The 25,071-nt window shown below is 36.4% G+C and overlaps 1 protein-coding gene across 9 annotated transcripts in view; it reads left to right on the top strand.

The window, feature by feature from the left end:
- The window catches only part of DIAPH2 (diaphanous related formin 2), a 1,054,294-nt gene that overhangs the window by 198,661 nt on the left and 830,562 nt on the right, over positions 1-25,071 (top strand). For all 9 annotated transcript variants that reach the window (XM_030305030.1, XM_030305024.1, XM_032592287.1 and 6 more), the window contains one exon: positions 23,352-23,491. In XM_030305030.1, the coding sequence (XP_030160890.1) occupies positions 23,352-23,491 (140 nt within the window). The remainder of the gene's footprint in view (positions 1-23,351; positions 23,492-25,071) is intronic.

Below are 25,071 nucleotides of genomic sequence, written 5' to 3' on the forward strand. Positions count from 1 at the left end.
GTGAAAATGATTGTAAGTTATAACTTGCTATATACTGTAAGGTATACTTATTATATAGCAGCTAAGCTGTAAGTATTTTTATTTTGATTTAGTAGAGGGAGCCAACTGTATACATGCTAATATAAAAACAGATCTAAATATCTCTTCCTGTTGAAGTGATTATTATGTCAAAGTAAATGTTTGAAGCAAAGTATATGCATGTACATATTCTTTTTTGTTGAATTATAGCAATGAAAATCTTTGATGAATACAAAGATAATTAATAGTATATTAAGTAAAATGACGATTCTCATTTGATTCCCTTGAGGTATATGTCTACATAGCTTTAGTTTTGTATTCCAGGATACTGGAGAAGGTGATTCACAGAGGATGCTGGTTAGTATGCTATATAAGGGGCTGTTTCAGTCTTGAGGCCTTCTGTGACTACCTGTGTAATTGTCAGTAGTGAAGAGGGAGTAAATTGACAATCATAAGTCAGAGTTTTGGAACTTGGTTAAATCCCATGGGGTGTGGACATAGATGAAATAAAAGTTCAGAGAGATGGGGGGAAGTGGCATTTTATCTGGTCCACTGACAATATCCAAGGGGTCTTCTGATCTGATATTTAGGCTGCAGGTATTTGATCTTCTAGGTGGATCTTCTGCAGCATTGTAGTTCCAGGTCATCAGTCTGATTTGAAACAAAAACCCTTGCCAAACTTTGGGATTCAGAATAAGACACTGTATGCATTCCTAGAGGAAAAGGTCAGCATGATGCCAAAGTAGCTAGGGTTCAAGATAAGTTCTGATGCCAAGTTAGCTAGGGTTCAGAGCAAGTTCCTGTCCCAGCAGGGTATGTTTAACCTAAGTATACTGGTCTCTAACTTAGGACAGCAAAGCTAAATCTGGACACCAGTAGGCAATGATGGGAATCCTAAGTATTTCAAGTTCCCTGGTTATAAGTGAGCCTACAGTTTGAAGGTGTCAGTGCTTGGAAGTAACCATTTATAAACCTGATGGAACACACTAACAACATTAAACATGCATCTGTAACGTGACAGATATGTCCATTTCTCTCTGATTCTGTTGACTGGCATGGGGATTGGTTGATACAACCAAATAAAACTTGAAAAACACCTCTAAAGGCAATAAAACCCTGGACTAGAAATCAAAAACTCTGGAGTTACATGTTATTTCTGTCTCATCTTCCAGTTCAAGGTTGGGATTTGAGAGTGGAGAAAATAAAGGTCATTTGCTAACTGTGTACCTAAACTGAATATTAAAATTTTAATTTATTTAGATAAGTGGTCTGCTTTCAATAGCATTTCTTTATAACAATAATAACTAAGGAACACAACAAAATGATTAAAATCATAATTTTTGTTATGTGTAGCTTGCCACTTAAAAAAGAACACAATAAAAAGGATCACATTTATAATAGTAATAAAATATATTTTGAATGAACTTCCAAATTTTTTCTTGTGGTTGACTTCAAGTTTCATAGTGTTGTGATCTGAGAATATTCATGGTATGATCTCAGTCTTTCTGTACTTGTTGAGGCCTGATTTGTGACCCAGTTTGTGATCTATTCTGAAGAATGTTCCATGTGCACTTGAAGAGAATGTGTATTCTGCTTTAGGATGAAATGTTCTGAATATATGTTAAGTCCATCTGGTCCAGTTTGTCATTCAAAGCCATTTTTTCTTGTTGATTTTCTCTTTCTTTCTCTTTTCTTTTCTTTTCCTCTCCTCTCCTCTCCTCTCCTCTCCTCTCCTCCTTTTAAGATAGAGAGCGTGAGCAGGGTAGGGGCAGAGAGAGAGGGAGAGAGAATCCCAAGCAGGCTCTGTGCTGTCAGCGCAGAGCCAGATGCAGGGCTTGAACTCACCAACAGTGAGATCATGATCTGAGCCAAAATCAACAATAAGACACTTAACTGATCCACTCAGGCACCCCTCTTGTTGATTTTCTGGTATTATGATCTGCCCATTGCTGCAAGTGGGGTGTTAAAGTTCCTTAATATCGTTGTATTATGATCGATGATTTTATTTATGTTTTTTATTAATTTTTTGTATATATTTAGATAGATTTCACCACCACCCCCTCCACTGTTCAGGAAGCCCTCACAGAAGAGCGAACAATCTCCCTTCTTGTCTCTCAGGCTTCTTTTGGACCCCTTCCTTTATTTTGTCTCTGTTTTAGAGCCATGTGACCACCTGGGTGTGCAGTTCCCCTTTGTTTTATCTCTGGCACGCGGCTGGGTTTGAAAACTGCAAATTTTAGGGGTGCAAGAGTGGCTCCGTCAGTTAAGCGGCTGACTCTTGAATTTCGTCACGATCTGACGATTTGTGAATTTGAGCCCCGCCTCTCGCTTTGTGCTGACAGCACTGACCCTGCTTGGGATTCTCTCTCTCTCTCTCTCTCTCTCTCTCTCTCTCTCCCCCTCTCTGCCTCTCTGCCTCTCTCTCCCCCCTCCCCTGCTTGTACACACACACTCTCTCTCTCTACATGTCTGTCTATCTGTCTGTCTCTCTCTATATATATCAAAATAAATAAATAAACTTTAAAAAATAACTGCAAATTTTAGGGACCTGGCACAGCATGTACTTGTGCTAATCCTCTGGGGGAGGATCTCACCATGCTGTGGCTGGTACTGGTTTGTCCCAGAAAAAACAGTCACATGACTGTGTAGGGGCTTGGATTTAAGGTAAAGCTCAGCAAAAAAACCGGCATCCAGGTAAGCTACCCTCAGCAGGTATCTCTGGCTTATTCATAACATTCCATTTTATTTTATTTTTATTTTTTTTTATTTTAGAATGAGAGAGTACACAAGTGGGAGAGAGGTGCAGAGGGAAAGAAAGAAAATCCCAAATATGCTCCACACTGGGCATGGAGACTCTATCCAATGACCACGGGATTATGATGTGAGCCAAAACCAAGAGTGGGGTGCTCAACCAACTTAGCCACCCAGGCACCCCCATAATATTCAGTTTTAAATAGATGCCATAGTTTACCTGCTTACTTCCCTACATTTGATATCTTAAGGTATTTACAAGTTTCCCTATTAAAAAATGATGTCATGATCATCTTAGAGCATAGAGCTCAGTCCAAAATTCAGATTATTTCCTGTGATAGATTCCTAGAAGTATCATTACTAGGTCAAAAAGAATATATGCGTTTGAGTCTCTTGGTTCTTCTTACCAGATGGCTTTCCTGAAAGATTATGCTAAGCCTGCATGTTTCTACCAGCATTATGTCTCACCATATGGCAAGGCTGTTTTTGTTTCATTAGCTGTATTTTACATCAATTATGGCAAGATTTTTTTGTTTCATTAGCTGCATTTTACATCAATAAGTGCATAATTTCTGAATAGTGTGTATTGCACTGTCAAATTAATGTACTAAACAAAGTGTGTTATCTTACATACATATTTGAATATTACACAACTTATTCTGAAGGCAGTATGTAACATGGTATATTTTTTGTACACTTGGAATGTTATTTTCTGTGCTGGTTTATTACTCTCTGATATTGCAGTAGTAATTTTTTTCTAAATTTCGTATCTTTGTTGCCTTGACAACTGAGGTAGTACTTTGAAGAATAAGCAATCATGGACTGCATTTTAGGACAATGAGAAATGCCAAAGTGATGAGAGAGTGTGACTAATAGATAGGACACTGGGGTCGATATCATATGCCCTAAGCTCAACTCCCAGCTTTATTAGTTATTGTGTATCATGGCCAAATTTCATTAAAGAAGTTGCCCACTCTGTAAAATGGGAATATGTTTCACCTTGCAGGGATGCTAGAAGGATTAATGCAGTTTTTTCTGAATATATTTTGTGTCCTTCCAAAAGAATTCTGCCATTAGAGACCCCAAACTAAAGTCCTCTAAATTTTGAAAGTAGAAGTTGTTATATTTTCAAACTTTTATATTTCTAATCTAATTTATTAATTTAAAGCCTTTGGTTACTTATACAAAGTATAGATTGGCTGCAGTATTTCTTCAAATGTAGCAAAATGTGACATTGCACTATGAGCAATTAGTTTATGCTTTATAATTTACATCACTTTAGATATATTCTTGAGTTTATCATACATTACATTAAAATGTAAGAAGGGAAATCAATTCTTAAATTCACCATGGTTTAACACAGTGAATCTAAAAACAGTATAATATTATTTTGCTTTACTGATTTGTGATATTTTCATTTAAGGAACTGAATATGAAATGATGGCATAAAATAATTTCTTTATTCTCATTGCTTCAGTCAATATTTTTTCTTAATTTGGCAAACTTCTGTCTATAAATTGATCTCACTTTTTCAAATCAGGATGAGTATTTTCTAAAAATAGTTGAAATCTTGGAGTGAGTCGAATATTTCATTGACACATTTAAATAATCACTAAGCCTCATTTGGAAATTTTCATTAAAAATTCTCCTGGTAGAGAAAATACTGTTCAGTCTAACTTTGGGCTTCTTGAGGATGGGGGCTGTGTCTTAGACATTTTGTATACCTGGTGTCTCGCACACAGTAGCTGCTTAGTAAATATTTAATGAAGAAATTACGGGTGAAGTAAAAAGCAATACATAAAGGTCATCTGCTTCCATGAAATTACTATACTGCAGGAGTTACAAGGTTCTTTGAAACAATATATTAGATAAAAATAATATTTCATGTGTCCACCACACTCTTCCAAGAACTCAAAGCATTCATCAGTCTTCAAGATTCACATTTCTGGGGGCACCTGGGTGGCTCAGTCAGTTAAGTGTCCAACTCTGGCTCAGGTCATGATCTTACAGTTGGTGAGTTTGAGCCTCATGTTGGGCTTTGTGCTGATAGCTCAGAGCCTGGAGCCTAGTTCAGATTTTGTGTCTCCCTCTCTCTCTCCCTCTCTCTCTCTGCCCCTCCCCCATTCACACTCTGTCTCTCTCTCTCAAGAATAAATACACATTAAAAAAGAAAAAGGATTCACATTTCTGATATACAGGCTATACTGGGTCTAGATATTTTAAAGTGGTTCTGTTTTGATCACCAAGAACTTATGCTTTGTGTAAAGCCATGGCAGTAATTATTTTCTGGGATGCAAGTAGAACTTTTGACCTTTAATTTTTGTTTCATTTTGTTTTCAGAGACAGCCAGTTTGATAATGGGTGTGCAGAAATTTTTAGTATTCCGAGAGAAATACCTTGGTTTTGAATGCTTTAGAATGTCATTAATATTTCAAAATAGTTTAAATCTTTTTACCATATTTAGTGGTGATGGCACATACCATATTGTCTGAATTGTCACAAATTAGTTGTGAGATCTACATCAATAAGTGTACTCATCTCTATGATATTTCTTATGAAAATATCCCCCCCCCATTGAGATTTGTGTGCTTCAGTAAATGACAAATATATGGGAGCAAAGAAGCTCCTCTACCAACCCTAGGATTTTTTAAAGTTTTAGTAAGAGAAAGTATATCACATGCTGAGTAATATATATTTTCTTAAAAAATATGTAAATCATGACCAAAAAGTTACTGCCCTTGAGGAAGTTTGCTCAATGAGTAAAACTTACAGTGGCTGGTAGATGAAGTAAAGGGTTAGGAGACTGATGATGGAGCAGTAAGTAATCTTGAGAGTCAGTAATATCTTTACCTCTTGGTATCTATGCAGGGTCAAAGAAGAAAGTGAAATTTTGGCAATTCAGAGTCTCAATGCGATATCACTTTTGGGGATAAATTAGGCTTTTAGGGATGTGTGTACTTCTCCATTTTTTTGTTTTGATAGGGGCCACTCTTTTTTAAAGTCCTCACATAATATCTTTAATTCTTATTTTATCCCCACACTCTGGAATGTTTAATGTGCACATAACCTTAGAGATAGTCTTCTAGCCTAACAACCTCATTTTCATAAGGGGAGGGAACAGATTCACCCACAGAACCTTCGTGTGTCTAATGGCACAAAGCAACCGGTGATTGAACAAAGCTTAAAGTCTCAGTGCTATAATATCTACTTGAGTAAGTCTCCCTCTTTAGCACACTGCCTCCTTACTATTACTGGTGTTGTGTTTTAATTGGCAAGCTAGTCTAACAATCTCCCACAACACCTTCTGCTTATCTAAAATGATATATGTGAGATGTTTACTGATCGGGAGACTAGACAGATCAAATGGACTGATTTATGGGTCTCAGTGTGATGAAAAATGAGTATTGATTTACAGTTTTGTGTAACATTAGGAATTGAGAGAGTTGTTTCCAGGACTCATGGAGGGTATAGTCTTCTAAAAGTAAGAGAATCTGACTGAAGGTGAGAAGTTTGTTCTCACTGGGTAGATGAGAAAACAAAGAAAATGCCAGTCTGTAGTAAGAGCCCCCAAAAGACTAAGACAGAGTGAGGTGGTTGTTGTGGCATGCTATTTTAATGGTGGGATGCATCTTATAGCAGAGTAATTGAAGGCTTATGTGAGCAGGTGGTATTTGAATAATGGGAAGGAGACAACCATGCACAAATTCAGGAAAAGAGCTTTCCAAGAGCATAGGGGAAGAATACTTTTGAAGGCCTTAATGTGGGAATGAGCTTAGAACATTTGAGTGCCAAATAAGGGACCAGTGTGGTTGGAGAGTAGTGAATAGGGATGGTGGATGGAGTCAGATGAATTTGTAAAAGGTAGGAAGGGGCAAAATTTCACAGGACTTTGTAGGCCCCAGCAAGGACTTCAAATAGACCAGAGTTTGAATCTCTACTGCTTACTAGCTGTGTGACCTCAGATAAATTTCTTTTGTGAGCTTCAATTTTCTCATTTGTAAATTGAGGATAATTACTGCTTTGCAGAGTTGTTGATAAGGATTAGGATAATAAATGTAAAGTGAGTTGTTAGTATAGTGAGTGGCACATGGTACACTGAATTTTAGTATATGTACTGCCAAAGTGAGCACAGCACATAGTACACTCAAGAAATTAGATGTTAACCTGAAATTATTGTAAGTGTATGTCAACAAGACTTAAAAATTTTTATAAAAGGTAGTTGGATGTTGATGATGATACGAGAGGTAATAAATATCCATTGTATAGCTAGTTATATGCAAGGCATAGTGCTAGACACTTTACATTTATTTATATTTAAATCCTCAAAAGAATTTTTTAAGACATAATAAACTCTGAAAAATTGTTACTTGTACACTTAAACATTCCTTTTATTAAAGTTTATTTTGTGGGGGGAGGGGCAGAGAGAGAGGGAGAGAAAGAGAATTCCAAGCAGGCTCTTTGCTAACAGCACAGGGCTTGAACTCATGATCTGTGAGATCATGACCTGAGCCGAAGTCAGACACTTAATTGACTGAGAGCCACCCAGGCACCACAGTACAGTTTTAAGTAGCAGATTCTGGATTGAAAACCAAATCTCAATGACTCCAAAGTTAGTTTCCTCCCATTATATTAAGCAAGTAAATAAATTATAATGTGTTAGTTTTGTATGTAAATATGAGTATGCATGCTATTAGAGATGAGATCAGACTTTGATATTGCATGAATATATCTTGCCAGACAGAAACTTTAATGCATGTTCCCATTCTTCTCAGTGTTTAGGATAATGTCTTACTCTTCCTACAAACTCTTATATTTTTGACTAAGTGGATCTGCATAAAATTATTAATACTTGCAAGTGACAAGTCACAACTTTTGAAGAAGCATAAGAAATCTTAAGGTGTTTTGTTTTTGGAAGATCCCTTATTTTTCCTAAAGACACATAGCAGCTTCTTCTTTTGAAAGTATTTTACCCTTAGTTGTACTAGTTGGAAATGTCAAAATAGTGCATTAACCTACTGAGTTCCAGATGGCTGAGATTTTTTTGTTGTTTTGCTTTGTGTTGTTTAAATGAATATGAATTGGCAACAAAGCCCTCTGACTGATGTCAGGGCTGTATAGTGTAAATTGTTTTATTTGTAAAGATATACTTAATCGTTACCCACAAATTGTACTTTTTATTCTTTGCTGTACACATCCCTCACTGAATATATTTGATAGGTTGAAAGATTCATTCTTTTTGTGAAGGAGGTTTATAAAGACATTACTCATTATCTTAACTATTGAGGATATTTAACATCGACATTTTACTTTGGGTAGCAATAGAAGGAAATGAAGCCTTTTAGAGATGTGTGTGTGTGTGTGTGTGTGTGTGTGTGTGTGTGTTGAAGTGTTAGATTATATTAATTTCCTCTCTAAGAAATAGATGACATGCTGAAATAATAAAACATCAAATGTGGAACACGAAGTAATATTATTTTTAGAATAATCATTTTGATGAAACAAGAATATGTGTTTTCTTATGTTCATATTCACAACTTAGGGCTTTAGAGGTAAGAATGCTACCAGCAAAAATGGTTGGTAATCTATGAAAGTAATGCCATCATATTGGGTAAAATTATACTGCTGCTTCTATTGGCGTAACCTCTAACTGCTACATGATATGTGGTCCTTTTGAGCCAGAACATTGTTTATACTTTTATAAAAAACCCTATGAAGACTGCATGCTCAAGTACTAGCTCGGTATTCTCATCAGCTTGTTCTTTCAAGTTAGGCTATGGCTTTGAGCAAGAGGTATTTTGTGATATTCTTTGTATACTATTTGAGAAATAGAATTTGTTCTCATGCAGCATAGATTATTTATCACAAAAAAGCTTGAATAATGTATAAATCCATCACTACCATTAAAAAATATACAAATGTTTGATGTGGCTAGATAAAATCAGTTTATTGAAATGAAACCAAGAAAGATCAGCTTCAAGTATTTTTAGAATATACATATACTAATGTAAACAAATTCTTCTTTTAAACACCAACCAGAAGACTGTCTTACAAAAGTACTATTTTATCCCAAATGTATCAATATCTTTAAATACACTGAACATTTATGGGCTAGTTGATTTTATTGTAAAATCTGTCACTATTAATGGTGTGATAATTTTTTAGAGATCAGATCACATAAAGGCAAAATTGAGTGTTCAGGTGCATATATACAAATTAAAATATCCTCTCCTTCTCATTGTTGTCTATCTCTAAAATACTGTATTTTGTCCTTCCTCCTGTCTGCTTCTAAATGTAAACACTTCCCTGTTTTCTTAAAATTTTAAAATTCAAGTTAGATAACATACAGTGTAGTCTTGGCTACAGGAGTAGAAACCAGTGATTCATTGCTTACATATGACATCCAATGATCATCCTGAAAAGCACCCTCCTTAATGCCCACCACCCATTTAGCCCATCTCCCCACCAGCCCTCCAGAAACCTTCAGTTCTCTGTATTTAAGAGTCTCTTATGGTTTGTATCCCTCTCTGTTTTTATCTTATTTTTCCTTCTCTTCCCCTATGTTCATCTTTGTGTTTCTCAAGTTCCACATATGAGTAAAATCCTGTTATCTGTCTTTCTCTGACTTATTTCACTTAGCATAATTCTGTCTAGTTCATCCACGTTGTTGTAAATGGCAGGATTTCATTCTTTTTCATTGCTGAGTAGTATTCCATTGTACACACACACACACACACACACACACACACACTCTACATCTTCTTTATCCATTCATCAGTTGATGGACATTTGGGCTTTTTCCATAATTTGGTTATTGTTGATAGTGCTGCTATAAATATTGGGGTGCATGTACCCCTTTGAATCAGAATTTTTGTATTCTTTGGATAAATTCCTAGTAGGGCAATTGCTCAAAAAATTAAAAATAGAACTACCCTAGGGGAACCTGGGTAGCTCAGTCGGTTGAGCGTCTGACTTTGGCTCAGATCAGGATCTCATGATTTTTGAGTTTGAGCCCTGTGTCGGGCTCTGTGCTGACAGCTCAGAGCCTGGAGCCTGCTTCAGATTCTGTGTCTCCCTCTCTCTCTGCCCATCCGCAGCTTGTGCTCTGTCTTTCTCTGTGTCTCAAAAATAAATAAATGTAAAAAAAAATTAGATAAAAGTATAACTACCCTACAACACAGAAGTTGCACTATTAGGAGTTTATCTGTATGGGAATTTATCTTGAATTCAAATTTATCAATACTAATTTGGGGGCTGAGTTGCTTAGTGCTTAAGCACACGGGCCTCAGAGTCAGAGAGACTTGGGATCAAATTCTACCACTTACTAGTAATCTGGTCTTGCCCAAGTATTCTAAGCCTCAGTTTCCTGTTCTGTAAAAATGAAGGTAACAGTATCACTGAGCTCAGAGGGGTTGCTTAAACCTGATTAACATTTTAGTTTTTCTGTCTTACCTAGCCCAGCATCCCCATTCATTTACCTAGGTAAAATAAGTGTATGTCCTAAATGAATCTCTAATCCACTGCAGCATTTATAGCACATCATCATATGCTTTCCTGATGAATTTAAAAGAGTCAAATCTGCTTCCATTATCTCCCCCAGCTGATTTTCTACCTCCCTGTCCACCCCATCATTTAGAGTACAGATATATATATATATATATATATATATATATATATATATATATATATGTCACTCCACCACCTAAATCTTTCCAGCACCTTCTACTGACATTTTCTCAAATTTGAGCAAAATATAAGCCCATTAAAAATAAAATCTTTCTCATACCAACACCAGAGGAAGACACCACAGAAAAAGAAAGCTATAGGCCAATATCCTGATGAATATCAATGCCAAATTTCTTAATAAAATACTAGCAAACCCAATTCAGCAATGCACTAAAAAAATGATTCACATGATCAAGTGGGGCTTATTCCTAGGCTGGAATGGTGGTTCAGTATTCATAAGTCAATCAATGTAATACATCACATCAATAAACGAAAGGATAAGAACCATATGATCATTTCAATAGATTCAGAAAAAGCATTTGACAAAGTACAACATCCATATATGATAAAAACCCTCAACAGAGTAGGATTAGAGGGAACATACCTCAACATAATAAAGGTCATCTATGAAAAACCCACATCTAACATCATCCTTAATGGGGAAAAATGGAGAGCTTTTCTCCTAAGGTCAGGAAGAAGACAAGGATGTCCATTCCTCACTACTTTTATTCAACATAGTACTAGAAATCCTAGCCACAGCAATCACACAACAAAAAGAGATTAAAGGCATCCAAATTGGTTAGGAAGAAGTAAAACTTTTACTGAACAATCCCATTTACAATTGTACCCAAAATAATAAGATACCTAGGAATAAACCTAAGAGGTGAAAGACCTGTACTCTGAAAACTATATAAAAACTGATCAAAGAAATTCAAGAAGACACAAAGAAATGGAGAGACATTCCATGCTCATGAATTAGAAGAGCAAATAGTGTTAAAATGTCTATAGTACCCAAAGCATTCTACACATTTATTGCAATCCCTATCTAAATACCACTGGCCGTTTTCAGAGAGCTAGAACCACCAATCCTAAAATTTGTATGGAACCACAAAAGACCTGTAACAGCCAAAGCAATCTTTAAAATGAAAAGCAAAGCTTCAGGCATCACAATTCCGGACTTCCAAGTTATATTACAAAGCTGTAGTAATCAAGGTAGTAAGGTACCAGCACAAAAAAACAGACAGAAAGAACAATAGAACAGAATTGAAAACTCAGAAGTGAATCTACAATTATATGGCCAATTAATCTTTGACAAAGCCAGAAAGACTATTCAATGGGAAAAAGTGTCTTTGACAAATGATGTTTGGGAAACTGTACAGCAACATGCAAAAGAGTGAGACAGGACCACTTTCTTACAGCATACACAAAAACAAATTCAAAGTGTATCAAAGACCTAAATGTGAGACCTGAAACCATAAAAATCCTAGAGAAGAACACAGGCAGTAACTTCTTTGACATTGGCCGTAGTAACTTCTTTCTAGGTGTATCTCCTGCGGCAAGGGAAACAAAAGCAAAAATAAACTATTGGGACTACACCAAAATAAAAGCTTCTGCACTGTTAAGGAAACAACAGAACTAAAAGAGAACCTATTGAGTGGGAGAATATATGTGTAAATGGCATATCTAATAAAGGGTTAGTATCCAAAATCTGTAAAGAACTTAAAGGGATAGTATCCAAAATCTATAATAAAGAACTTATAAAACTCAACACTCAAAAAAACAAATAATCCAGTTAAAAAAATCGTAGAAAGCATGAATATACATTTTTCCAAAGAAGACTTACAGATGGCCAACAGACCCATGAAAAGATGCTCAGCATCACTGATCATCAGGGAAATGCAAATGAAAAGTATAATGTGATATCACCTCACACCTGTGAGAAGCACAAGAAACAACAGGTGTTGGCAAGGTTGTGGAGAAATGGGAACCCTCTTCCACTGTTGGTGGGAATGTAAACTGTTGCCTTCACTCTGGAAAACAGTATGGAGTTTCCTCAAAAAGTTAAAGATAGAACTATTCTATGATGCAGCAATTGCACTACTTAGTATATTTACCCAAAGAATTCAAAAATATTGATTCAAATGTATATATGCACTCCTATGTTTGCAGTAACATTATTTACAATAGCCAAATTATGGAAATAGCCCTAGTGTCCATCAGCTGACTAATGGATAAAGAAGATGTGGTGCATATATTTACAATGGAAAATTACTCCGCCATAAAAAAGAATGAAATCTTGCTTTTGCAGTGACATGGATAGAGCTAGAGAGTATTATGCTAAGTGAAATAAGCCAGTTAGTGAAGGACAGATATCATGTCATTTCATTCATGTGGCATTTAAGATACAAAACAAACAAGCAACAGAGAAAAAAATGAGAGAATGAGAGAGGCAAATCAAGCAACAGACTTTTAATTACAGGGAAGGGATGGCTACCAGAGGCAGGGAGATGGGTTACATAGGTAATGGGGATTAAGGAGCGCACTTGTTGGGATGAGCACAGTGTTTTATTGAAGTATGGACTTACCATGTTGTACACCTATAATAATATAACACTGTATACTTACTAATTGGAATTAAAATAAAAACTTATAAATAAAAAATATCAAGTAGTATATCCTATGCAAACCTAAAATGTTCTTTTTGGAATATTATTTATTTGGTTTTGATACTGGCATTTGATGTCAGAGTTAACAGAATGTAATTATTAAAGTGGCCCACAGTATGTGTGTGTGTGTGTGTGTGTGTGTGTGTGTATTTGTGTTTGTGGTATCTTAGAAAATATAAGCATAGTCACACTGACAAGTATCTCTATCTTAATGATTTTCAAATTAAGGAATGGTTTCAATTTAGGGAAGCTTTTTGTTAGCCTAGCTTTGGAAAAGCATGATGTATGATAATTGCTAGCTTTGCATTATTTTTTAAAGATCAAACGGGCACAGTGGTAATTTTCATTAATCTCATACAGAGCACCTAATTAAAATTTCCATTATTATCTCTGCATTATCTAGTTGTTTCCTTTGTTCAGTATCAGAACAGTGTGTTAATAATAAGTCATTCTTGTATGACAGCCCTATTAAATATAGTGAGAATTAGTTTACTCTATTGCACTGTTTTGTTTTTAGGTGATTTCTTGAACATTATTTTGCACCATATTGGTTGTGTTGAAGATACCTTGGCATTTTTAATAGAGATTTCAGAATTAAATACTTGTAACTTCAATTTTTTATTCAAAAAGTGACATTCAGAAAATGACATATATTGGAAAACGAGTAACCTGAGCACCAGAATATTAGTGTTTTATTCTTGCAAACTCACGAATTTGTGAACTTGGACAGTCACCTTGATTATTTCTGTAATGAGGCTGTTAGAAGAGCTGATATTTAAGCATAATCCCCTCCTTGATATGCTATTATGTTTTCATAATCTTCAAATATGAACTTACGTTAAGACCCTTGAAAGCTTGGTAAAAGGGATTTGTTTTATAAGGTTATTTTTTGTATTCTCCATTAGATTGCTTCCACTTCTTATGACCGCCAAATATCCTAAATTACATAATTAAACCTGATTCTAAGACTTGGAGGAATAGGGATTCCCAAGGTTTTGGGCTGTCTTACTTGTTCCATGAGGAATATCTCAGACATGACCGTATAGAAGAAGGGAATAACCATTTCTGAGAAGTTTACTTTGTCTTTGAGACAGCACATATGGAATGTATGTTTTAAACACTTTATATGATTTGTCTTACTTAATCCTCATAATAAACATGAGGGGTCCGTGTTTATTACCCTATATTGTGGATGAGCAAACAGGTTTATAGAGATTAGTTGAATAGCCTGCTCAACAATTACCTAGAAGGTAAGTAAGAAGGCCACAATTCAAATTCTATGGCAGTTTGAGCTGTTTGTAGGATGCCATATATAGTCTCAACTTATGTATTCTGCACTTGCATTTCTGAATATATTGTAACATCTCAGAAGGCTAATATTGTGAAGCAAAACTAAACTAAGTTCTGAAGTTTCAGCATGCTGAAACTCATCAGACATTAACCCATTTGTTTATTCACCATTAATTAATTAATTAAGTAATTAATTCAAGAAATATGTTCTGAGTACTTACTGTGTGCCAGGCATTGTGTTAAAATCTGGAGACACAGTGGTGAATAAGGTAGGCAAGATCCTAGTAAAGTGCTAAACAATGTAAACCTACATAGAGTTAATACTGTAAATGAGATTAAAAATGACATGATGATGAGAGTGGTGGGGAGAGGAATGTTGGGCTGAGACTTCGATGATGAGTTAGCAATATAGAGGTCAGGAGTATGAATCCTCCAGGCATAGAAAACAGCAAATATAAAGGTCATTTACAGTAATAAACTCATGTACAAGCTTCCAGGGAAAGATTAGTAGGGTCTTATTATCCATTAATTAAGACAATGAGTTTGAGGATCATATGAAAGTGGACTGTGACTGCTGACTTGTAACATTTCATGCTATAAATGTTAACTTGGATCTACAGCCTTAAGAGTTGGGTAAATAAGTTATACAAATGTGGAAATGATTTCATGATGATGGTTTTACTTTGCCATCTATGTCATGATTCATTCGGTAGTAGAATTCTTAAATATCTGTATACACTAAAAAAATGAAGAAAAATCAAGTTAGTGTGCATTACACAAAATATTTGGGTTAAAATTATGAAATTGCATTGTTTGTTCTGTAATTGTTATGGACAGATTCAATAATACTACACTTCTGTTGCTCACTAAATTGAGTCACTGTGTTAGATTCTTAGCATACATGGAGTTCAGTGTCTCAAAGAGTGATAGACACAAATAATGACCTCTGTCCCAATGTCTTAAGTACTAGAGTAGTGATAGTGCTGCAGCACTATAAGGGAATACAATTCCCCTATATAAGACTTTATCAGACTTCAAACATTTACTTCCTATTCAGTGGAATTTAAAAACAATTCAGACATTAAGAATGATCTACAATTTCTATATTCAGGAATGATTCTCAATAAAAGACAAACACCTTGAAACCCTAGGAAATCCATTTCTCATTAACACTAATTTTTTTGATGTTTATTTATTTTTGAGAGAAACAGAGCATGAATGGGGGAGGAGCAAAGAGAGAGGGAGACAGAGAATCCAAAGCAGGCTCTAGGCTCTGAGCTGTCAGCACAGAGCCCAACACGGGGCTCAAACTCACAAGCCATGAGATCATGACCTGAACCGAAGTCAGACACCCAACCAACTGAGCTACCCAGGTGCCATACACATTATTTTTTAAATTCTGTACCTTCTAATGATATGACTTCTACTAAATTGGAAAAAAACAAATCTTTCCTTATTCTAGCTTAGATACTTACAGAAACTAAGTGTAATTAGTATGAACTTGGAAAATGGGACTCAAAGTAGAATTTTTGTTTTATTTTTACTTAAATCCAAGTTAGTTAATATGTAGGGTAATAATGATGTCAGGAATAGAATTTAGTGATTTATCACTTACATATAACACCCAGTGCTCATCCCAACAAGTGACCTCCTTAATGCTCATCACCCATTTAGCCCATCCCCCCACCTAACTCCCCTCTAGCAACCCTCAGTTTGTTCTTTGTATTTAAAAGACTCTTATGGAAAAGTAAGCTTGAAAGATGGTGGCCTAGGAGGACGCTGGGCTCACCGTGTCCTGCTGATCACTTAGATTCCACCCACATCTGCCTAAATAACCCAAAAAACTGCCAGAAGACTAGAAGAACGGACTCTCTGGAGCCAAGCATAGACAAGAGGCCCATGGAAGAGGGTAGGAAGGGCTGAGAGGTGGTGCTCACTACGCAGACTGGTGGGAGAGAGCCGGGGCAGTGGAAGGGCAGGCTGCCTGGCAAGGCGGAAAACCCCGAGTCTCTCTGGCTTGCAAAAGTGGAGGGTCCAGACTCTGTGAGTTCTGACAGCCAGTGGGACTTAACATCTGGAATGTTATAAGTCAATAGCTCTGCTCAGAGAGCAGGAGCGTGAGAGGACACTGGGAGGGAGAGTTGTTGAGCCCTGTAAGACAAAGCTCAGCTCCGGGGAACAAAGGCACTGGGAAATGCCATCTCCCTCTCTCATCCCCCAGCCGAAATCCCAAAGGGAACCAGTTCCCATCACTGAACTTGCTTGCACCATGCAAACACCCAGTGCTGTGCTTCTGTGGATCCATCCCAATGACTGGTCTGCCTGCTTCCCTCCCAGTGCTGCAGGGCCCCTCCTTCAGGGGACCACCAACAGCAAAGCGAGCTAAGCCTGCCCCTCCTGCCCCTGTGCACCTTGTGGATCCACCCCGGCTAATACCCCAGATCCCATAGAAGCAGCACCACAAGCCTAGCAATGTGCAAGTAGCCCAGACAGGGGCCACACCACTCCACAGTGAGTCCTGCCACAGTGAGTCTGCCCCTGGGAGAGGGGAAGATAAGGTACACACCGATCTGACTGTGGCCCCAGTGGTGGGCTGGGGGCAGACATCAGGACTGACTGCGGCCCCACCCACCAATGCAACTTACTCCAGAAAGCACAGGGGAAGTGCCCTGCAGTTCTGCGCCATGCCAGGGACTATCCAAAATGACGAAATGGAAAAATTCTCCTCCAAAGAAATTCCAGGAAGTAGCGACAGCTAATGAATTGATCAAAAATGATTTAAGCAATATGACAGAACAAGAATTTAGAATAATAGTAATAAAATTAATCACTGGGCTTGAAAAAAAGTATAGAGGACAACAGAGAATCTATTGCTACAGAGATCAAGAGACTAAGAAATAGTCATGAGGAGCTAAAAATGCTATAAATGAGGTGCAAAATAAAATGGAGGTGACCACAGCTCGTATTGAAGAGGCAGAGGAGAGAATAGATGAATTAGAAGATAAAATTATGGAAAAAGAGGAAGCTGAGAAAAAGAGGGATAAAAAAATCCAGGAGTATGAGGGAAGAATTAGAGAACTAAGTGATGCAGTCAAATGAACAATATCCATATCATAGGAATTCCTGAAATAGAAGAGAGAGAGAAAGGGGCTGAAGGTGTACTTGAACAAATCATAGTTGAGAACTTCCCTGATCTGGGGAAGGAAAAAGGCATTGAAATCTAAGAGGCACAGAGGACTCCCTTCAGCCGTAACTTGAATCGATCTTCTGCATGACATATCATAGTGGAACTGGCAAAGTACAAGGATAAAGAGAAGATTCTGAAAGCAGCTAGGGATAAACACGCTCTACCATATAAAAGGAGAGCGATAAGACTAGTGGCAGAACTATCTACTGAAACTTGGCAGGCCAGAAAGCAATGGCAGGAAATCTTCAATGTGACAAACAGAAAAAATATGCAGCCGAGAATCTGTTATCCAGCAAGTCTGTCATTCAGAATAGAAGGAGAGATAAAGGTCTTCCCAAACAAACAAAAACTGAAGGAATTCATCACCCCTAAACCAGCCCTACAAGAGATCCTAAGGAGAATTCTGTGAGTGAAATGTTGCAAGGACCACAATGTACCAGAGACATCACTACAAGCATGACCTACAGACATCACCATGACTCTAAACCCATATCTTTCAAAATAACACTGAATGTAAAAGGACTAAATGCTCCAACCAGAAGACATAGGGTATCAGCATGGATTAAAAAACAAGAGCATCTATTTTCTGTCTACAAGAAACTCATTTTAGACCTGAGGACACCTTCAGATTGAAAGTGAGGGGATGTAGAACTAGCTATCATGCTACTGGAAGTCAAAAGACAGCTGGAGTAGCCATACTTATATCAGACAAGCTAGACTTTAAATTAAAGTCAGTAACAAGAGATGAATAAGGGCGTTACATAATAATTACAGGGTCTATCCATCGGGAAGAGCTAAGAATTATGTCTATGCACTGAATATGGGATCCCCCCAAAATATAAAACAATCACAAACATAAGCAACCTTATTGATAAGAATGTGGTCATTGCAGGGGACTTTAATACTCCACTTAAACAATGGATAGATCATCTAGACACAGGATCAATAAAGAAACAAGGGCCCTGAATAATACATTGGATCAGATGGACTTGACAGATATATTTAGAACTCTGCATCCCAAAGCAAAAGAATATACTTTCTTCTCAAGTACACGTGGAACATACTCCAAGATAGATCGCATACTGGGTCACAAAACAGCCCTCAATAAATACAAAAGAATTGAAATCATACCATGCATATTTTCAGACCACAATGCTATGAAACTTGAAATCAACCACAGGAAAAAGACTGGAAACGGTCGAAAAGCCTGGAGGTTAAAGAACACCATACTAAAGAATGAATGGGTCATCCAGGGAATTAGAGAAGAAATTAAAAAAATATATATGAAAAGAAATTAAAATGAAAATACAACAATCCAAACGCTTTGGGATGCAGCGAAGGCAGTCCTGAGAGGAAAATACATTGCAATCCAGGCCTATCTCAAGAAAATAGAAAAATCCCAAATACAAAAATCTAACAGCACACCTAAAGGAAATAGAAGCAGAGCAGCAAAGATACCCCAAACCCAGCAGAAGAAGAGAAATAATAAAGATCAGAGCAGAAATAAACATTATAGAATCTAAAAAAAGTCTAGAGCAGATCAATGAAACCAAGAGTTGGTTTTTTGAAAAAATAAACAAAATTGATATACCTCTAGCCAGGCTTCTCAAAAAGAAAAGGGAGAGGACTCAAACAGATAAAATCATGAATAAAAATGGAATTATTACAACCAATCCCTCAGAGATACAAGCAATTATCAGGGAATACTATGAAAAATTATATGCCAACAAACTGGACAACCTGGAAGAAATGGACAAATTTCTAAACACCCACACACTTCCAAAACTCAATCAGGAGGAAATAGAAAGCTTAAACAGACCCATAACCAGCGAAGAAATTGAATCAGTCATCAAAAATCTCCCAACAAATAAGAGTCCAGGACCAGATGGCTTCCCAGGGGAATTCTATGAGACATTTAAATCAGAGATAATACCTATCCTTCTCAAGCTGTTCCAAAAAATGGGAAGGGAAGGAAAACTTCCAGACTCATTCTATGAAGCCAGCATTACTTTGCTTCCTAAACCAGACAGGACCCAACAAATAAAAAGAACTACAGGGAAATATCCCTGATGAATATGGATGCAAAACTTCTCAGTAAGATACTAGCCAATCGAATTCAACAGCATATAAAAAGAATCATTCACCATGACCAAGTGGGATTCATTCCTGGGCTTCAGGGCTGGTTCGACATTCGCAAATCAATCAATGTCATACATCACATTAATAAAAGAAAAGATAAGAAACATATGATCCTGGCAATCGATGCAGAAAAATCGTTTGACAAAATTCAGCATCCTTTCTTAATAAAAACTCTCGAGAAAGGCGGGATGGAAGGAACATACTGAAACATCATCAAAACCATTTATCAAAAGCCCACAGCTAATATCATCCTGAATGGGGAAAAACTGAGAGCTTTCTCCCTGAGATCAGGAACACAACAGGGATGTCCACTCTCACTGCTGTTGTTTAACATCGTGCTGAAGTGCTAGCATCAGCAGTCAGACAACAAAAGGAAATCAAAGGCATCAAAATTGGCAAAGATGAATTCAAGCTTTCGCTTTTTGCAGATGACATCATACTATGCATGGAAAACCCGATAGACTCCATCAAAAGTCTGCTAGAACTGACACATGAATTCAGCAAAGTTGCAGGATACAAAATCAATGTATAGAAATCAGTTGCATTCTTATACACTAATAATGAAGCAACAGAAAGACAAATAAAGAAACTGATCCCATTCACAATTGCACCAAGAAGCATAAAATACCTAGGAATAAACCCAACCAAAGATGTAAAAGATGTGTATGATGAAAACTATAGAAAGCTTATGAAGGAAATTGAAGAAGATAGAAATAAATGGAAAAACATTCCATGCTCATGGATGGGAAGAATAAATATTGTTAAAATGTCAATTGTACCCAAAGCTATCTAAACATTCAATGCAATCCCAATCAAAATTGAACCAGCATTCTTCTCGAAACTAGAACAAGCAATCCTAAAATTTGTATGGAACCATAAAAGGCCCCAAATAGCCAAAGTAATTTTGAAGAAGAAGACCAAAGCAGGAGGCATCACAATCCCAGACTTTAACCTCTACTACAAAGCTGTAATCATCAAGACAGCATGGTATTGGCACAAGAACAGACACATAGACCAATGGAATAGAATAGAAACTCCAGAATTAGACCCACAAAAATATGGCCAACTTATCTTTGACAAAGCAGGAAAGAACACCCAATGGAAAAAAGACAATCTCTTTAACAAATGGTGCTGGGAGAACTGGACAGCAACATGCAGAAGATTGAAACTAGACCACTTTCTCACACCATTCACAAAAATAAACTCAAAATGGATAAAGGACCTGAATGTGAGACAGGAAACAATCCAAACCCTAGAGGAGAAAGCAGGAAAAAAACCTCTGTGACCTGAGCTGTAGCAATATCTTACTTGACACATCCCCAAAGGCCAGGGAATTAAAAGCACAAATGAACTATTGGGACCTCATGAAGATAAAAAGCTTATGCACTGCAAAGGAAACAATGAACAAAACTAAAAGGCAACCAACGGAATGGGAAAAGATATTTGCAAATGACATATCGGACAAAGGGCTAGTATCCAAAATCTATAAAGAGCTCACCAAACTCCACACCCGAAAAGCAAATAATCCAGTGAAGAAATGGGCAGAAAACATGAATAGACACTTCTCTAAAGAAGACATCCATATGGCCGACAAGCACATGAAAAGATGCTCAACATCGCTCCTCATCAGGGAAATACAAATCAAAACCACACTCAGATACCACCTCATGCCAGTCAGAGTAGCTAAAATGAACAAATCAGGAGACTATAGATGCTGGCGAGGATGTGGAGAAACGGGAACCCTCTTGCACTGTTGGTGGGAATGCAAATTGGTGCAGCCACTCTGGAAAACAGTGTGGAGGTTCCTCAAAAAATTAAAAATAGATCTATCCTATGACCCAGCCATGGTAGTGCTAGGAATTTACCTAATGGATAGAGGAGTGCTGATGCTTAGGGACACTTGTACCCCAATGTTTATAGCAGCACTTTGAACAATAGCCAAATTATGGAAAGAGCCTAAATGTCCATCAACTGATGAATGGAGAAAGAATTTGTGGTCTATATACACAATTGAATACTACATGGCAATGAGAAAGAATGAAATATGGCCTTTTGTAGCAGCGTGGATGGAACTGGAGAGTGTTATGCTAAGTGAAATAAGTCATACAGAGAAAGAGAGATACCATATGTTTTCACTCTTATGTGGCTCCTGAGAAACTTACCTGAAGACCATGGGGGAGCAGAAGGAAAAAAAAAAAGGTTAGAGGGAGGGAGCCAAAACATAAGAGACTCTTAAAAACTGAGAACAAACTGAGGTTAGACGGATGGTGGGAAGGAGGGGAGGGTGGGTAATGGGTATTGCGGAGGACACCTGTTGGGTTGAGCACTGGGTGTTGTAGGGAAACCAATTTGACAATAAATTTCATATTAAAAAAAATAAATAAAAGATTCTTATGGTTCGTTTCCCTCTGTTTTTAAGTTATTTTTGCTTCCCTTCCCCTATGTTCATCTGTTTCGTTTCTTAAATTACACATGAGTGAAATCATATGATATTTGTCTTTGTATGATTTATTTTGCTTGGCATCATAATATACTGTAGTTCCATCCACTTTGTTGCAAATGGCACAATTTCATTCTTTTTGATTACCAAGTAATATTCCAGTATATATGTGTGTGTGTATGTGTGTGTGTGTGTGTATACACACACACAGAGATGCATACACACACATACACACACACCACATCTTCTTTATTCGTCTCTTGATGGACATTTGGGCTCTCCACAATTTGGACATTGTTGATAGTGCTGTTATAAACATTAGGGTGTATGTGCCCTTTCGAATGAGTATTTTTTTATCCTTTGTATAAATTCCTAGTAGTGCAATTGTTGGGGTATAAGGGAGTTCTATTTTTAAGTTTTTGTGGAACCTCCATACTGTTTTCCAATGTGGCTGCACCAGTTTGCATTCTCATTGGCAGTGCAAACTTGAATTTTAATTCAGGGAATACACTTGTAATATAGGATTGGGTTACTTATGATTATGTATGTCTAAAATTTGAAACTGTGAGTTATTAGTACATGAATGTGTTGGTGAGGTTTTACTCTCAGTGTTTTCCCCAAACTGCTTACAAAGTTATAGCAAGATGATGAAGCTAAGGAGCAGCGATGGGGTATTGAGTTCTAGCAATAACCCCATATATCGGAAATTAAGGTAAAAACTAGTCATTATAAGATAAATGCATTTAATGACTTTTAAGATTAATGTACAACATGGGAGTAACATAGGAAGAAACAGTTTGGGATTAGTGAATACTTTAGACTAATTTGAATAACATGCTAAATGGAAACTGTATTGTTTTACATTTTAGTAACTTTTCATGTCTTTTCGGAGGTAGGCTAGTTCTTTGATATATTTGAATAGATTTGGGTGATACATAATGTTTTGTGTTAAATTGTATTCATTATATTTTGTGGAATAGAATATAAACATTTTAACTAAGAAAATTAATAAGATAATTTCTAAAAGTTTATCCTGTGGGTTTAGGAGGACCAGCTAACGTTAATGCTAGTGTCTGGATTGCAAATTTAAGCATCTTTCAGTGACAGTTTATCTCAAATCCATATCATGTTCAGACCATGAGTATTGCAGTGTAATTTTTTTTAATGGGGATGAGAAGATTGTTAAGATATACATAACATTATATTACCATGTCAGTTCTACAACCAAGAATTTTTAAGTTAATTGCACTCTGCACACATTTTTCTATGGTAAAATATTTACATCTTCTGTGTATTTTATTTTAAAAGTTTTTTTGAAAACCTGTTGTCTGTCTAAAATGGAATTTTTTTTTAATAGGGAGGGCTGAAAAACAGCAAACATGAATGCACCCTGTCTTCGCAAGAATATGTTCATGAATTACGATCTGGTATTTCAGATGAGAAACTTCTTAACTGCCTTGAATCTCTGAGGGTTTCTTTAACCAGCAATCCCGTCAGGTAGGTGATTCTTACTGCTTTGGTATGATTTATACAATTTGTACTGCACATAATTGTCAGGAATACAATCAGTTATACCATTTTAACTTCAAGGTTTTTTGACCAACACTCTCATTTAGCTAATAAAACAGCCATGTTTGAGTATAAGGTTGTAAATATTTAAAAAATATAGTTAATCTGATTTCTAATATTGTGCAACTTTAAGAATACAAATATTATCTTGGATGTTTAAAATTTTTTAATGTTTATTTTTGAGAGAGAGACAGAGACAGAGTATGAGCCGGGCAGGGGGGTGGGGGCAGAGAGAACCACAAGATCATGACCTGAAGTCAGATGCTTAACTGACTGAGCCACCCATGCACCCCCAAATATTACTTGGATGTTTAATTTCTCTTTGATTATAAAAAACATGGGTCAAACAGTTAAGTATCCAGTTACTCAGTAATTTGTATGCACAGATTAACAATTTTTATATGTTTATTTGTAAAACTAAGTATATTGGCTCTGATAGTATTCATTTTTAACCTGAGAAATAAATATAATTTTATATTCTACAAGTTTTGGGTTACTATTCACAGATTTTTGCAATTTGGGATAGCAAAAATTAAATTATTTTAACCAATAAAAGAAATGAATGATAGTATTAATAAACTCAAAGCTCTACACAGGCTATTTTCTAACTACAAAGGATTTTTAAGGAAGAAGTTCCTTGCCAATGGTGGAATCCAATAACTGATATTCTTTATTAATCATAAAAAATATTTAGTTGTAACAAACATAAAATGTTTTATGAGGAAAATAGATTTTTGGTGTAATATGAAAATATTCTTGGATATACTCCTGTAAATTGCTACAATCTTAAGTTCAGAAATTACCACATAAAAGTGTACAGAAATGGCATTTTGATTTTATTTATGTTTTTCCTAATATATAATGGGGCCCACATTTTGTATTTCTCTGACCCACCAATAGAATCTTGAAAATAATTTAGAGGTCATTTGAATTAATGTAGAAATTTAAATATAGTATTTATTGTTACCTATAGTGCATTTGTCAGAATAACTGGAAAATTTTAATTCTACAATAAAACAACTTAAGAAGTCAGTGGTAAGATGTGACTTACTTTTGAATATGATAATCATTCAAAGGTGACTGTCTTGCCATTTCTTCTAGAATGCTTCTGGTTTTAATGACTTGAACTAGGATATGAGTTCCTTGAGAACAGTAACCATTTTTGTGCACCCTCTCCATGTAAACCTATAGCTCTTTATCATAGTGCACTTATGTGCTCTGGAAATTTCTGTTGAACAGTTGATTATATGAGTGAATAAATGAATATTTAAGTAGTGACTATAGAAGAAGTTGTGGGATTTAGGAATGAAGGGAAGGGGTACCTAGTAAAAATGCATTTTTATAAAGATGGCATGAAAGGCTTGAAATTATATGTGAAGCTTTTAAAATACAGTGTAGCAATTACCAGAGAACACCAAAGAATTGCGGGGATCACCTGAGAAGCTGGTATGTCCTGATTGGCTGAAGGCAGCTGCATTCTGGTAGCTGATTGGTTCCACAGGGGCGTG

The sequence above is a fragment of the Lynx canadensis genome, chromosome X, assembly GCF_007474595.2.
Source record: "Lynx canadensis isolate LIC74 chromosome X, mLynCan4.pri.v2, whole genome shotgun sequence".
In the NCBI taxonomy this organism is placed as follows: Eukaryota; Metazoa; Chordata; class Mammalia; order Carnivora; family Felidae; genus Lynx; species Lynx canadensis.